This window comes from Heliangelus exortis, chromosome 1 (assembly GCF_036169615.1).
Source record: "Heliangelus exortis chromosome 1, bHelExo1.hap1, whole genome shotgun sequence".
NCBI lineage: Eukaryota > Metazoa > Chordata > Aves > Apodiformes > Trochilidae > Heliangelus > Heliangelus exortis.
Window position 1 is genome coordinate 134787488 of NC_092422.1, and position 15404 is coordinate 134802891.

The 15404-nt window shown below is 44.4% G+C and overlaps 1 protein-coding gene across 6 annotated transcripts in view; it reads left to right on the top strand.

Annotated features, from left to right (window-relative positions):
• CACNA2D4 (calcium voltage-gated channel auxiliary subunit alpha2delta 4) overlaps window positions 1–15404 on the top strand; it is a 131173-nt gene that overhangs the window by 12379 nt on the left and 103390 nt on the right. For all 6 annotated transcript variants that reach the window (XM_071767974.1, XM_071767991.1, XM_071767984.1 and 3 more), the window contains exons 3-10: window positions 595–711; window positions 2218–2277; window positions 3811–3973; window positions 6255–6386; window positions 7296–7356; window positions 7907–8057; window positions 9651–9725; window positions 10791–10880. In XM_071767974.1, the coding sequence (XP_071624075.1) occupies window positions 595–711; window positions 2218–2277; window positions 3811–3973; window positions 6255–6386; window positions 7296–7356; window positions 7907–8057; window positions 9651–9725; window positions 10791–10880 (849 nt within the window). The remainder of the gene's footprint in view (window positions 1–594; window positions 712–2217; window positions 2278–3810; window positions 3974–6254; window positions 6387–7295; window positions 7357–7906; window positions 8058–9650; window positions 9726–10790; window positions 10881–15404) is intronic.

The window sequence follows — 15404 nt, forward strand, 5'->3', positions numbered from 1 at the left end:
CTCACTCTGGCTAAAGCTAATTAGTCAGAATTGCTCACATGTCCGTTTTCTTCCAAAAAGTCTCCAACACCTTTCCCTCTGTCTTAAATAGATTTCAGGTATGTGGTGCATACAAGGATATTATAGATGTAAGCACAATGTGTATTTCAAGTTGTCAAAAGTCGGGCTTCTGCTTCTCGCCCTCTTACATGTAGGCACCAGTAGCTTTGGGTATGTGGTTGCTTTTAAGAGCCACAAGCTTACAATGGGATTGGTTACTTGTACTTAATCAAAGCACTTTGTGTTATGGCCAGTGATCTGCACCCATCCAAATTGTAGAGACTCAAAGGGAGGAAAGACAAAGATGGGAGAAGGTGGTGAATTAGACCAGTTCACAGGATCACAGAATCATCCTGGTTGGAAAGGACCTCCGAGGTCATCAAGTCCAACCGTTAATCCACTTCCACTGTGGTTACCAGACCATGGCACCGAGTGCCACATCCCTTTTCAACACATCATTCTTTGCCAGAGACAATACCCAGCTAACAATTGCAGAATCACCCCTCTCCTTAGGAGCCTCCTGCTCAGTAGGATTTTCTCCTTTCCCTTGGGTAGAAGTACAAAGATGTGGAGCCAACTCTGAAGATCAAAGAGGTGGATGGCTTGGAGCTGGTGAAGAAGTTCTCAGAGCAGATGGAAAGCATGCTCCGGCGGAAGGTGGAAGCTGTTGAGGTATGACCATGGGGCCCCTGGGAAGGAAGTCCTCTCCTGCCAGCCCCAGAGCAGTAGATGCTGTGCTCCTGGCTGTACCAGGAGTGTGTGGGCACAGAGGTTGTGTGAGGACTTCCTTCCCCAACTAAATGCCTGCTGGTGCAGCTGGCTGCTCACTCTGAGCTGTAAGTAGACACTGGTGGGAGCATGTGGACGTTCAGACAAGGGAATGCTGGCCACACGTAGGAAATAAAATACTAAAAAAAAAAAAAAAAAAAAAAAAAAAAGTGTCTAGGAATAAATGTGAGGGAATGAACAGTCTTTTAGAAGAAAATAGCTTGTTTAAAGAGGGAAAACCTCTCATGAGTTAAAATAAATTTCAGAGTGCATAATCCACTCTGGCCACTGAAGACTAGAGACAAGCAGCTTGTTTCAGCTCTGTGTGTGGCTCAAGGGAAATTCCTGCAGCCCTTGAACATGAGCTGCAAGGAAGGTGCTTGGATTTCCACCTGTGTACATGGGGAAGCATGGAGGAGGTGGCAAGAAGTCTTTAGCTGTTGATGTGTTGGAGATCAGAGCATGTAATCATTATGGCCCCTCTTACTTCTTGCATCTAAGGATCTATCATATTCCCTTGTATTTACCCACTATGAAAAGCATGTCTCTGCAGTCACAGAGCCTTGACTGTTTAAGGCGACTAATGTGGAAAAGTCATCCAGAAACACATCATTTGAATCTTAAAGTGAAATGTGGGCGTATTTAGACCCAGAGCTTTGGCCTATAACATTAAATTCATAGTCAGACTTTTCCAGTGTTTGGATTGCCTTATCCTTTGCGAAGGAACGAAAAGTAGTTTTGCTGAGACTGTCGCTGATTGTGCAACCCTGAAAATATTTACATGTTTAGCTGGATTCCTTCCCAGTTGGTACCAGTTGAGAATTAGTGCCCTGAAGCAGGACACTGGAGAATACTAGCTGATTATATTGCCTTCCTTTAATGGCAAGAGCTTATAAATGACCACAGCATTGCTGAGCTCTTTACGAAATCAAGTCATGGTCTTTGTCTCGGTAACAATACCAGACTGAGATTCCCACAAGGCCTTTTCCTTTGATGAGATACTGACATCAAGCTGGATCTGAAATGCCTTTCCCATGGCTTTTTGGGAGGCTTCATGGAAAATGAAATTAAATCTCTGGCTGTTGTTTCTTTAAATGGACGTGTTTCTGTTTGTATATGTCCCATGATACCTAAGATTACTCAGGGGTTTAACAGGGACTCTGGAGTAAGTAGGTGTGAATATACTCAGCAATAAATAGCTGTGAATACACCTTCCAAGCTGTAAAGTTGCAGCACAGAATGACAGGCCAGCAGAAAAGGGAGGGAAAGAGGGAAATTTATAGCACTGTGACTCTGTGCTGTGGTGAAGGAGGCAGTCATGTGTCTTTTCATTAGCTGTGTGAATGGCTGATGCAGCTGGAAGGCTTTCCACAGCACCCCCTCATCTTTCTTTCTGTGTGCTTGCACTAGAGGTTGGTGGAAGCAGCAGAAGATGCAGATCTGAATCATGAGTACAACTCCTCACTGGAGGTAAGTTTATACCTGTCACTGACAAAATGTGACAAGCATCCTCAGACTAGCCAAAAGGCAAGCCTAGCAGCACCCAGTCACCTGACTCCTAGACAGGTTAGGAGTTCCCTTGTCTTCAGGACACCCAGCTTTTATAGAAACCAGTGTAAATGATTCCCTTGGCAGACCCCTAGTAATACCTAGGAGGTCAGTCCCTTTGCCTCCAGGAGGAGAAGGGTTTGGAAAGACATGGATTTGCATGATACTATTGGCTTTACACCAGTGTTGTCATTATGTGACACGTTAGAGCAAATTAGCTGGTGCTTTGTGGGCTACTTGACTGGAAAATAAGCTAAAATTGAGAGTGTATGAGCAACAAGGAGGATGCTATTACAAATACCCACAGCAAACTGTTAATCCCAATGAGCTGAGTTTTTCACCATCTCTCTCAACAGCTCCTATGTCTTTTCTCTACCCTGCAGACATGCACTTGTCAGGACTCCTTGTTAGGTGAAAGCTTGGTGCTGCCCAAGAAATCTGGATAATTGGCTTTCTGTTAAAAACTGTAGCCAAGCTATGGGATTTATTGCAGGTGAAAGGAACTGGAGTGAAAACTCTGATGAAGCAAGTACACTGCCCACAGTACAAGCAGAGAGTGCTTAGCAGAAATACAGGATACACCTTTCTATGCTGGGAATGAAAATGCTTCTTGAAATCAAATTACCTACCCATTTCACCTCTCTTGCCTCTATTTAAGAATCATGTTACAGTCATGCTTCTTGGGTCAGCTGTCAGATGTATTTTCAGCAAGAGTCATGGATGAATCGAAGTACATGACCCTGTATTTGTACACACAGTTTGCACCCCTTCAGTACTGTTAGTGATTGAACATAAATCCCTAAAAAACCTCTTCTTTCAGATAGAGCCAACACATCCATCTTAAAATCTGTCATCCAAGGGTGAGGAGTGTCCTGAAGATAAAGTGACCTCCTCAGTGGCCTAAAGAGGGAGGGAAATGTTGTTTTTGAGCACCTTCTGCTCTGCCCTTGCTCTTGACAAACACCTTCTGCTTACTGTGACAGAGTGAGGATTTAATCCTGGCTGGATCTACATCAGGAGTTAACTCCAGTAAATTACAGCTGTAGAGACAGGGCAAGTAAGGTCAGCATTGGCATACCCAATAGCAAACCTGGCAGCCAGACCCAATGAGACACTCCACTTCTCTGGCTAGTCACTTAAATACCTCTGAGGGACCACAGCAATCTGTCATTGTGCCTCTTTGCTCTCAGGTGGCTCTTCTGCTACCAGTTATGGCCACACTTTCATTCATGTGAACACCTGACACTAAGAAACTGGACAGAAACCACCATTTGGGAAGCTTGATGCTTTTTAGTTGATAATGGCTCTTGTTTGCAACTCATTTTGACCTGAGTTGAAGCCCGAACTGTCCAGATCTCCCTTTTTCATGTTTTAAAGAGCATTTTTTCTCAGGCAGTACTGATAACACTCTTGTTCATTCTTGTTGCTTTTCTTTTCCATTTTCTTCATCAACAGTTTGATTACTACAACTCTCTCCTGATTAATGAGAAGGATGAAAATGACAATTATGTGGAGCTTGGAGATGAATTCATTTTGGAGCCAAATGAGCATTTCAATAACCTGCTGGTGAACACAACATACAGTGATATCCAGCTCCCCACGAATGTCTACAACAAAGGTAATGGCCTCTACTTTCTCACTACTAGCAGGTTGCTGTAGAAACTACCAATAATAATTCTGAAAGAATGGATGGGAACAGAAAAAAACAATAGACAGAAAACAGGGCTGGAAAGGTATGGTCCCAAGGCACCATCATGTCTGTACTGGAGCCTGTCATTGTGGCAGGGCTTAGGTAAAATTTGCTCTTGGAAGACCTCTAATGATGGGCAGTCCTCCATCTTAGGCAGGCTCTATAATCTCCTAGGGTTCATCTACCCAAGCAAAGATGCTGCAAAAAAAATCCATGATGTGAATTTTTTGGCAACTGCTATTCTGTACAAAGGGTCAGATCTGTCAAGGTCTTTAGGTGTCAAGGATTTAATTGATTTCAGTTGTCAATTTAGATCTCAAGGACCTTTGGCTTGTGAGGCACTAACACCTGATGGGGACACTCTTAATTCCCAGTCAGCATATTTGTAGGGGACTGATGTCAACTCTCAATTACTTTCAGGATGTGACTGTTTTGGGTATTTTTTGTTCTCAGCGAGCCTTTGGCAGATCCAGGAGCCCAGGGAGGGGCCAAGGCTCACATGGCCTCGTCTGTGCCTGGTTTGTGTCCTCTCCCACACTCACACCACCCTAGCTACACACCAGAAACTGATCCATCTCCAGATTGGTCAGCACGCTGCCTAACCTGCAGACTGACACACCAGCTGAGATTGTCCTAAGTTTACTGCTCTTTTGGCCAACATTCAAAGCTGTCCAAGCTGGCTCCTTGCCTTGCCTCCCCATCGGTTCTTCCCCTTGCATATGGTTTGGCAAGAAAAAAATAGGGCCATATCATCTCTCATAGCTGGAGTTCATTTACAATCTTCAGGAGCAGACGGGGCAGGAGCTGGTGTCTGTGCTCACAACTGCTATGCTATTTAGAAGGACAATAGAGGGTGTTCTATTTCTCCCATGATTTTAAATTACTTCCATCTGGTCTGACAGCCCCAGACATTAAAATCTTGAGCACAATAGAGCCACCAGCAGAGCTGGCTCTGGGTAGGTACAGCAGAGCAACACAAAGTAGGCTGCTGCTTACAGCAGCATACAGAAAGAGGTGGCCAAATGGCTGCTGACAGCAGAGAGGCATTGCCCAGCTAGCTGATTTCTTGCCTGTTCAGCTTGATATAAACCATTCACCAGGTCTGTCTACAGCTGGAGGATGAGCAGAAGATGGAGAAGGGCTGCTTCCATGCCTGGGGCTCCTCCCAGGAGCAGTGTCTGGCAGTACTACCTCCCTCTCCAGCAAACAGCAGCAAGCCTGGCTCTCCACAGCTCTCCTGGCTCCCTTCCTGCACGAGTTACTTTGGCCTCATAGCTGTGGACTCACAGTTCAATTTTTCACCTATCTTGACCAAAAGTGCCTGTAGTGAAGGGACTGAACAGGAAGTAGTAGGTCAAAGCCCCATCCCTTGTAACATAAATACCATTAATCCTACCATGAGCAAAAATTTCTTACAATTGCTTTTTCTATTGCGGCTGCTTTATTTGGTCTCCTGAGGCAATGAGTCAATGCAGACACCAAATAGATACTGCCTCATACGAGTTCTTGAAAGCCTGCAGCTTCCTATTGATTCTGATGAGATTGAGGGCAAGGGAGGACAGCTCAGGCTTTGTGAAAGAAAAGGAAGGTGAAGAAGAAAAGAATCAAAAAATTGTGGAGAAAAAGAAGGGATAGAGAAATGGTATGTACATCCTAGAGCTCTTCTGTCTCAGGTAATTACATCTAGCATAAATTTGAACACTGTAGAAAGGCTGTTTCACCTTAGCAGTGCATCAGGCAGTTACCTTACAACAGCCACACATCCCCTCTTAGGTAGCAGCCGAGTCCCACCTGTACCATTTGTTCAGCACAGTGCTGGTTTTCCTGTGTCTCTTGGAGCCCTCTTCCAACCAGATGTAACATCCAAAGGCAGACAAGGCTGGAAAGAGAAATGGGAATAATGTGTGTGAGCAAACTGAGACAGCCTGTAATGGCCAGTGGTGACCTGCCCTCCAAGATTTACTTGGATGATTCTCTTTGTAATCTCTGCTGGAAAGCTGCTGCTGAGGGTACAGGTGTCATTTTGAGGGGAAAAGGTTGAGAAAAAGGGACATGGCTTTTGCAGACCATGAGGAAAACCTCCTTTGGATAAGGCTGCATTCCTCCTGGGGTTTCTTTGCTCTTATTCCTTGGCCTCCATCTGGGGTAGCAGGGATCCTCCATCTCTCACACACTTTTTTTCCCTGATATTCTATTATTTTCCTCACAGACCCTGACATCCTGAATGGCGTTTACATGTCAGAAGCCTTGAATCCTATTTTTGTGGACAACTTTGAAAGGGATCCCACACTGACCTGGCAGTACTTCGGCAGCTCCACTGGATTCTTCAGGCTCTACCCAGGTAACAGAGCAGAGGCTTCACTCTTCAGAGCAAAGCAGCAGTCTTGCAGGAACTCTGCCACAGAAGAGCCCAATTTGGGAAGCTTGCAGGCAGCATGGCCCACGAAAAGCAGGTTGCAGCAAGCAAAGCAATTTTTGTGAGCCCAGGACAGTCTGCTGGCAGGGGTGTGCCTTGGGCAGGCTGCCTTTTGAACGTATGAAAAACCATGGGCAAGACCCACAAATCCCATAGGGAGGGTGCAGAGGCTCCACAAGGGCTCCATGCCTTGAGCTCCCTGTGGTTTTTAGCAGTGATCACAATCTCTCTCCATTTCCAAGGCTCCACATGGCAGATGCAGCCAGGTATAGCCCTGACTTGTTATTCACTCACCAGCTGTGAGTGGCATGCAAGGTCACTGTGCAAGAGGCAGACCCCTTGATCAGGGGAACCCACAAGGTCCTCCACAGCTGTAGCTCAGTCTGGTGGCCTTCTGGTCAGGTGGCCGCATGGTCTTGTTCTGTGTCCTATCACATGTTCTGGAAGGGGAAAGCAGAGGTGACCATGAACAGAGCCTTTAGCAGAGGATCTGGGACATGTCCCTGTCATTGCTGTGGCCTTTTCATGCTCTCCTTGGGGAGAAAAAGATGTTGAGACCTACATAAAAAGGGGCAGAAAGTTTGAAGTAAGTGCGATTGCTCCCCAAATTCAAACAGACTATGCCTAGGTACATTTTTATATAGAAATTCAATAAACAGTTAACGAGAACTGCTGAAGACTGTATTTCTGCAGAAAGGCTGCTGCTATTGCTAGCCAGACATGTGTGGTCCCCATGGGGTAACCAGGTCTCCTCAGTGAACAGCAGCAGCACAGGTTGTCTGGGGAGCCCATCTGTCTGTGTGTGTTGATTTCACCTTTTGCTGCTCCTTTCAGGTATAAAGTGGTCACCAGATGAGAATGGAGTCATCTCCTTCGACTGCAGGAATCGTGGCTGGTAAGAGTTTTGGAGGGACTTCACCAAAGTCCCTATCTTGTCTTTCTCTTTTTCAAGATGACACCTCGATGATCAGCAGTTACTGTCCCATGCTGCTCCTGTGAGAGATGGAGGGTACATAAATGTAGGTAATATCAGGTTAGCAAGCCTGCCTTATTACTATCAGCTCTCCACGTGGCACCTAACACATGCTACATGGAAATGACTTACCATTCTGTGACTTCAGGGAGAGGGCTGTAACCCTCCAGGAATGTGGGGCACCTACTCAATCCACTCAGCATAGCTAAATGAGGCTTGTCACTCTCAACTGACTCTGGACATATGTCTGCAGCAGGCTCAGCACTTGCTGAGGTGGGAAGTGAGATGCTGGGGCTGGTGGGCAAGGCAGGGTGGTAGGAGGGAACCCATTAGATGCCCAGCCTGACCCTGCTGGATGGTTATGCCTGCAGAGCATGTTATGCTGCAGCTAGCATCATGTTACAGCAGCACACCCAACATTCCTCCTCCCCTTATGCTCACCCTGCTTCCTTATATTCTTCTTTTCATAAAGGTACATCCAAGCAGCCACCTCTCCCAAGGACATTGTCATCGTTGTGGATGTCAGTGGGAGCATGAAGGGCCTGCGGCTGACGATTGCCAAACACACCATCGTCACCATTTTAGATACTCTGGGAGAAAATGACTTTGTCAACGTCATTGCAGTATGCATGTCCTATTTTCAGGGCTGAGTTGTCTTCCTTTTGCCTCATATGAACCTTTCAGTTCCCTTGGCAAATAACAGGCTTTACAGTGGTGTACCTGCAACACTTAGCAGCTATGTTGGATGAAGAATCAAAACGAATTACCCCTGGGAAGTCAGCTTCATGTGGTCAGCAGGGTGTCTGCTAAGTCTTCTTGCCCCTGTCTCTGAAGCATGCCAGCTACATCTTCTGGCTTACTTAGGAATGTGACTGCAACAGATAACAAAGTCCTGTGTTATCTGTTGAGATACCTGAGCTAGGAAGGACCTAGGCTAATAAATTCACACAGCATAGCATAACAATGTGTGTGGATTCAGTAGTATAATTCTCAGGACAGTGTTTACAGGCTAGAAAATTACCACCATATAACTTTTTGTGCACTAGAATCTGATGCAAGGCTGCAATCCAGTGAAAAGTCAACCTGCAAATGCCCACATAGAGTTTGGTCAGGTTGCCTCAGGATTACCCTCTTCCTTTTTAAGCCCTGACCAGGATGAGGATGGGGTGATTACCAAAGAGAACCAGCACCACTGACCACAGAAAGCAAAACTTTTGTATGATCCACACCAAGACTGAAGGGTTTGGTGCCAGATTAAAAGCAAATGGTGGCTCACTTCCTGATTTTCAAGGCTAATTCAAGCACCACCTCTTTTTCCAGGCTCCTTTCTATAAAAGTTGGCCAGGACATGGTCAGTGAGATATAAAGTCTACTCTTTGTTTATAGCTTCTCACTGTGCAAGATATTTAGAAATTCCAGTGGTGACAACTCAGTCTTTGTATGGCTGACACTGTGGCATACACTTTGTATGGAAGAGTGAACAGTGTTGACATAAAAATGAAGGAAAGTTGAAAATATCATCTGTTCTTCAAAAACAGTTCTAGAAGGAACATATATATTTCTTCATTGTATTTATACCAAAAACCTTCTGGTTCAGGCACATTATCTCCTGACCTAAGCTCCAATTGATCAGATGAGGATTAGTGACCTCTTAGGCATGCTCTTATGAATTATGCTCTTTTGAGCCTTGCTATAGGTTTACACTGGCATGTTTTACCAAATATATATATCAGGCCAGAAGCATACACCCCACTAATCATGCCAGTTTGGTGGGTGTGTGGTAACTTGCTATGTTACTGTTCATCTGAGTGCCAGAGGTATCATACGTTGTTACAAAACCAATTGAAAGGTTCAGCCAGCACCTGGGGATTCAGAGCCTCCAGAAATCAAAAATATCTGCAAAGAGTGCTAGAAGCAAAGCCAGGGGCACAAGTGTAGAGAAGATCTCCAGAATGTGTGTGGGGAAAAAAAGTAACTTTGTAGGTATAGATAAGGCCCAGAAACAACTCAGCAAAACACCATAGTAATTTAAACAGATACAAGATTTATCTAAATTATAATTTGCTGTGGTCGCTTCACACAAGTCTTAGGGGAAATGTGTATAAAATGACATAATGCTCCATAATATTTTTTTAATATCCACCTAGGGCAGGAACCCTTTTATTAATTTTCTGCCATTACAACCCCTCTCTGTTTTTTCTATTTTCTCTTTGCAGTACAATGATTATGTTCATTTTCTTGAACCCTGTTTTAAGGGTATCCTGGTCCAGGCAGACAGAGACAACAGAGAGGTGAGTAGCAGGCACCTATCAATGTTATACAGGTAGTTCTCTTAATGCAATAAGTACATGAGGTTGAAGATGATAAAGCCTGAATCTCCAGGGACAAGAAACAAAACTTCCCTGTGTCACAGCAGACTCAGCACCACCACTGCCAGAGAATAAATGGACCTGTCCCAGACCACTGTGGAAAAACAGTGTGCACAGGGCAACAGTTCTCTGTATCTGACAGCCCACACCCTCAGAAAGAAAAAAAACAGTCCTTTCCTGGTGAATGTGTTCTCAGCCTGGCCTAATCCTTCACCAGGGTGTGCTGTGAGCAAGCCTACTCTGACGAGAGGTTTGATGCTCTGATTCAGGAGGGCTCAGCAGCTCTGAGGTGGCCAGCTCCACCACCCTTTGGGCTGACTTACACTTTTAGCTCTTCCTACTGTTGGTTGTTGGTTTGGTTTAGATTTTTTTTTCCTTCCTTTTTCTCTCAGTATTAACACCATGGAAGCAGCACACTCCTCAGTGTCTTTTACAACCAGTTTTCTACACATTTCTTTCCCAGCTTAGCCCTAGACTGCAGACCATGACTCCAGAGGGTGATGCCTTCTGCAGTGCTTCTCAAAGGAACCTCCTAGCTTTTGGGGCACTGTCCATCCTCGAGCACTCTCTGAGGGTTTCATTTACAAGCAGATCAATACATGTTAAAGTATGAATGCTTGTCTGCTACTTTTTTTTCTCCCAGTCTTACTGGTCTTGCATACATGGGAAGGGCTGGATAAGGGACAGTCCAATTTGTAACAGTTATGTCCCTTGTGTGATGTTCCATGGGCCACCAATTGATCACAGCCCACAGGCTGATACCGGCATTCATGCTGTCTGTGTAGGGGTAGCTGCAGCCTGAGGGCACTAACAGGGGAGCATCCATTTGACTTTCCCACCCCTGTCTGTCACAGTGCTGCACTCTCCTGTCAGCAGTGGGGGATGTATGGGGAGCCCAATGGCACAGACTTTTCCAGGCTTCTTCTGATCTGAGGGAGCACTCTGCTTTCAACTCACTGTTGCCGTTTTTGCCTCTCTTCTTGCCAGCATTTCAAGCAGCTGGTGGACGAACTGCAGGCAAAAGGAGTGGGGACTGTAAGCAAGGCCTTGAAGGAGTCCTTCAAAATCCTGAGGGAGGTAAGAGAGGTAGTGCTGGGGCTGGCACTAGGCACTTGTGTCCCTGCCTACCCCTACTTTCTCCTTTGCATGTAACGAGTTAGTTACCTCCACCATGATGCTGCAGAGGGTAGGGGAGATATGAACCAATTTCATGGGCCCCGAATTTGTAACAAGCAGGTGTTGGGGCAGTCGGTGTGTGATGCCCTGGGGCCAACAATCCCTGCTCAGAAGGCATCAGGAGCCAGCAGGTGTTTCCTTAACAAGCCCCACAATTGGGCATCACTCAGGCACTTTGGGATAGATGGTAACAATGAAATGTAACTAATCAGCTGAAAATTCTTAGTGAACCCTAGGAAGCAGATGATGATGAAGACATGAAAGATAATTGTCAGGCTTCAGATTTATTCAGTGTCACTTTGCTGAGGATCTGCGCTTGGGGAAGAAATCGCAGGTACAGGAGAATTAATCAGCCAGTCTGATCATGTCCTGTAATAAGAATTGTAAATGATTCACTGCCTTATGTGAAAAAATGAGAGTTTAGTAGCCTGGAGGGAAATGTATAACTTAACTCTGATTTTTAAGGAATGTTAAAAAAAGGACAAAGTACCAGTTAAACACCCCCCTCCTCCTCATGGCACTGTACTCTTATTTGTTTTACCAACTGGAAGTTTAAATTGTTGGCTGTGGTAATGTTTTTTCTAATTCATGCCAGTGCTAGCATATCTGAGTTGAACCCCAGGGATGATTGCAGCTGAGCTGACTTGCAGTGGTCATAGCAGCCTGATGGTTCAATTGGCAAACTGAAAAGAGTCTGGTGTAGCCTTGCCATTGCAGTAACAGGATGGTAGCACTCCTTGTAGTAATAGTTCAATGTCTTTGGGGGAAGATAGTTGCTGATATGAACAGGGAAGTAGTAACTGTATAAGCCTAGAACAATTACATAGGCTTGATGGCTGCTAGATTTATCTGTGTCTATCCTTGCATCTTATGACAAAAATAATTTTATCTTTAAAACCAAAGATCCAGAGCCTATGTAGGCCTGCAATATATATATTAGAACACTTACATTTTTCCACCAGATGAAAATTATTTCTTAATATCTAATGTATCACCGATTATAAATAGAGGCAAAATATTAAAGAAACCCAATGCAGTACAGCTTCAGACTCTCTTGATCAACACACCTTTGAAGGTCTCAGTAGAGAATAATGGAAGATAACCCTAACAGAAAGTCTGCATGCCCTAACAGAAATAGCATTTGGGCATGCCAGGCACAGGCATCAAATCTGATCAGGTCCCACTAATGAGAAGACCTCACACTTCCTTTCTGGTAGGCATGGTTCACTCACTAGACTAGGTAATCCTCAAGCCTCCAGGAGACTGGAACTTTATAAAACCCTGTATACCTTGAGCCAAAGCTGCCCATGGGAAAAAAAAGAGACATGCTGGAACAGCTAAAAGAGAAAAACCTGTCCTTCACTGACATGGCTTCACTTAAAATACCTCCAGATGGAGAGTGATGTCCACACAGCCCAGTGGACTAACATAACTCCACTGCAGCAGCAAAGAAGAAGATCCTTGGCAGGTAGAGAATTTTTTTCCTCTCTTGGCATTAAAAAGGCAGACAACACTTTGAATAGTCATCACTTACTTTGATCTTTGTTGATTCTCCCTTGGCTAATGAGGTCAAAACAGCTCTGAAATTGCTCTTAGACAGCACAGCACCCAGCAGTGATAAAACCAGATGTTACTCACTCACAAAGTGAGATGCTGATTCCCTCATTCCTTTCATTATCACCTCAGATCTGGGGAGAGGACAACTCACTGAGGCATTTGCATCTCTTTCTTCTGTGCACCTGCAGATAAAGAAAGGTAGCTGTGCTCTCCATGGCTTGTGGTGTCCTGCTTCTCTGCATTTTGGGAATGCTATCCATAAGGCAGAAGTTCAGGAACAGCAACTTTGTTGTCAAATGTGTGAAAGAGGGTTATAGATTTCTTCCATCCAGGTTTCCTTTCACAGCAACACTGGTTGCAGCTTTCTTTCAGTGTCATTCACTGTAGCATAGACTATGACTGCCTCCTCTTTATCAATCTGGGACCTCAGTCCAAGGTCACTGAAACCTCCATCTGGAAGCCTTGAGTGCAGCCAGCTGTGGGAGGGCTGCACGTGTAGCATGAGGCCTGCAAGACCTCCTGTAAGTCACCTGACAGCTTCATCCCAGGATTTCTATCTGCCCGGTGAAGTTCAGAAGAGACAGAGACTCTGTCTCAGTGCACACCGAAAGGCTGTATATACATAGGCACCTTAGTATGGAAACATGTCTGCTGGCCTGCAGCAGCTTTCCCCAAAAAGTAAAGGGCTCCTCCAGAGATTTCCTCCATATCACCAACTGGAGGACTTCAGGCTCTGCAAGTACCACAGCCAACCTCCCTGAAGCAAAATGCATCACCTCAAAGTGCTCATATGCTTTAAGCACTTTCTGAAATCTTCTCTTAGAGCTTTTTAGATCTATATCAGCAATAGGAGAGGAAAAGGGTTTCCATCAGTGTGTCCTGAAGCAAATCTCTGCTGCTGCAGTCATGCAGGAGGCAGAAGGGAGAACTTTGGTGGAATTGGCTACCCCCTTCCAGTGAAACAAAATTCACATTCTCAGCTTGTAATCATAGCCATTCCTCACAGACTGCCCTGTTATTGTTCACAGGAGCATACGCAAGAGAATAAAAATGAAAATTGCTACATCACATTGATGAAACAGGCTTTGCTGATTACAACGGACAACCAGTAATATCTGTAATGAAAGTGACGGCAAATTTTCTCTGGTAATTTTCCTCAGTCCAATTGCTCATAGAATTAATAGCCTAGCAGAGACCTACTCAGTCTCTGAGCAGCAGAGAGGGGTTGAGGAAGAGCACAGTCTCTCACCATCTTTGTTTTACTCCATTATGTTCTGAGGATAGACAGGGCATACTTTAATCCATGATGCAATTTCCAGACCAGCTTCAGGAGAACAGCTAGGCAGGGCCTCCCATGCCCCTCTCTGCCATGCTCAATAAACCACTTAAACTCAGTTTAGCCACACATCAAATGCTTTCAATTAAAAAAAAAAAAAAAAAAAAAAAAAAAATGGATCCCAGGGAAACCATGGTCTTTAAAGAATACAGTTATAAAGCATTTCAAAATTCTGAGGCACAAAGTGCTTGCTACCTTTTAAGCTCCTTCCTTGTTTATCAAGCTTTAGTCTGTCTCTCTGCTACCCTCCCTTCTTTGTTTCAGCAAGCTTAACATGTCTTGTCCTCTGATCCTTTTCTTGGAGGATTTATACCCCTTTGTTCTGGCCACTGCTCTGCTCTTGGCTGCTTGTAGTCTGCCTGCCTCCCCTGAAACACCAGGCTCCCAACAGCATGTAAATGCTGCAGCTGAGAGCCATCATGTGCTAAGCAGAGCAGAATAATTGCCTTCCTTCTTTTGCACACCATAGTCCTCTTAAGGCAACCTAAGACAGCCATGACCTTCCTTCAGATGCTGTCATATTCTTAATTCCTATCTAGCTGACCTGCCCCTTCAGTATTTCTCTCCAGCCAGTATTTAGCCTCCTGGTAGGTATTTGAGTTTCTGACTAGCCTTTCCAATGTACTTCAATTGTAAAGTTATTTATAGCTTTTTTGTATACTAAATAGATGTGTGTATGTGCATACATATGCAAACACACACCCCTAATCCTAAGAGAGTCATACAAATACACATATTAATATATTTGCTATATACGAATCTTTTAGGATTAGATAGTGCAAAATCTGTGACTCTTGTGGATTCTCTTTCCTCAGGACCTGCTCAGACTATTTTGAAAGCTGGTATTTTTCTGACCTTTTGGAGGAAAAGAAACCCCAGGTTCTGCTCTCTGAGGCCACCTTGGAATGATGCCTTCTCTTAACACCAAGCTCTTTTAATAGTACCTTTACTTCCTCCTGAACTCAGAAGTGACATATGTGAAGGTCCCTCTAAAATCATCGTAGGTGAAAAAATGGTGAAACTAGTAACCATCTAGATTTCAGGGAGACTTGAAATTCTGCATAACTTGAGCAAACTGGTGTCATAAAAAGAATGAGCCTGGCTCCTGATGTGAGTGATCAAAGGACTTTGTGGCATCATATTCCCCAACACTGTGGGGAAGCATTTCATTTGCACACTCAGGGTGTGCAAACTTTTATTTATTTGTTAATTTTACTCAGAGGACTGTGTTACTGATTTTTCTAGCAATGTGCTAGATGTTTAAAGACAATGTACCTATCTATTTTCTTCCCTTCTTATAACACATTTTTTGCTGATTCCCTCTTCATCTTTAGGGATCTTATCCAGTCCAAGTCAGTTCTCAGTCCATGAGGCAAGTAGTCCAGAAACATCTTCTACAAATCTTTTCCTTCCTGATAAGGAAAAAGTATTCAAAGACTTTTGTCAAGTAACTTTTTCTTTAACCCTGCCGTATTGTGATCTTGTCTGTATTAATTTATTCTTTTCTTTGTTTCTTATCGCTTCAGCATGTA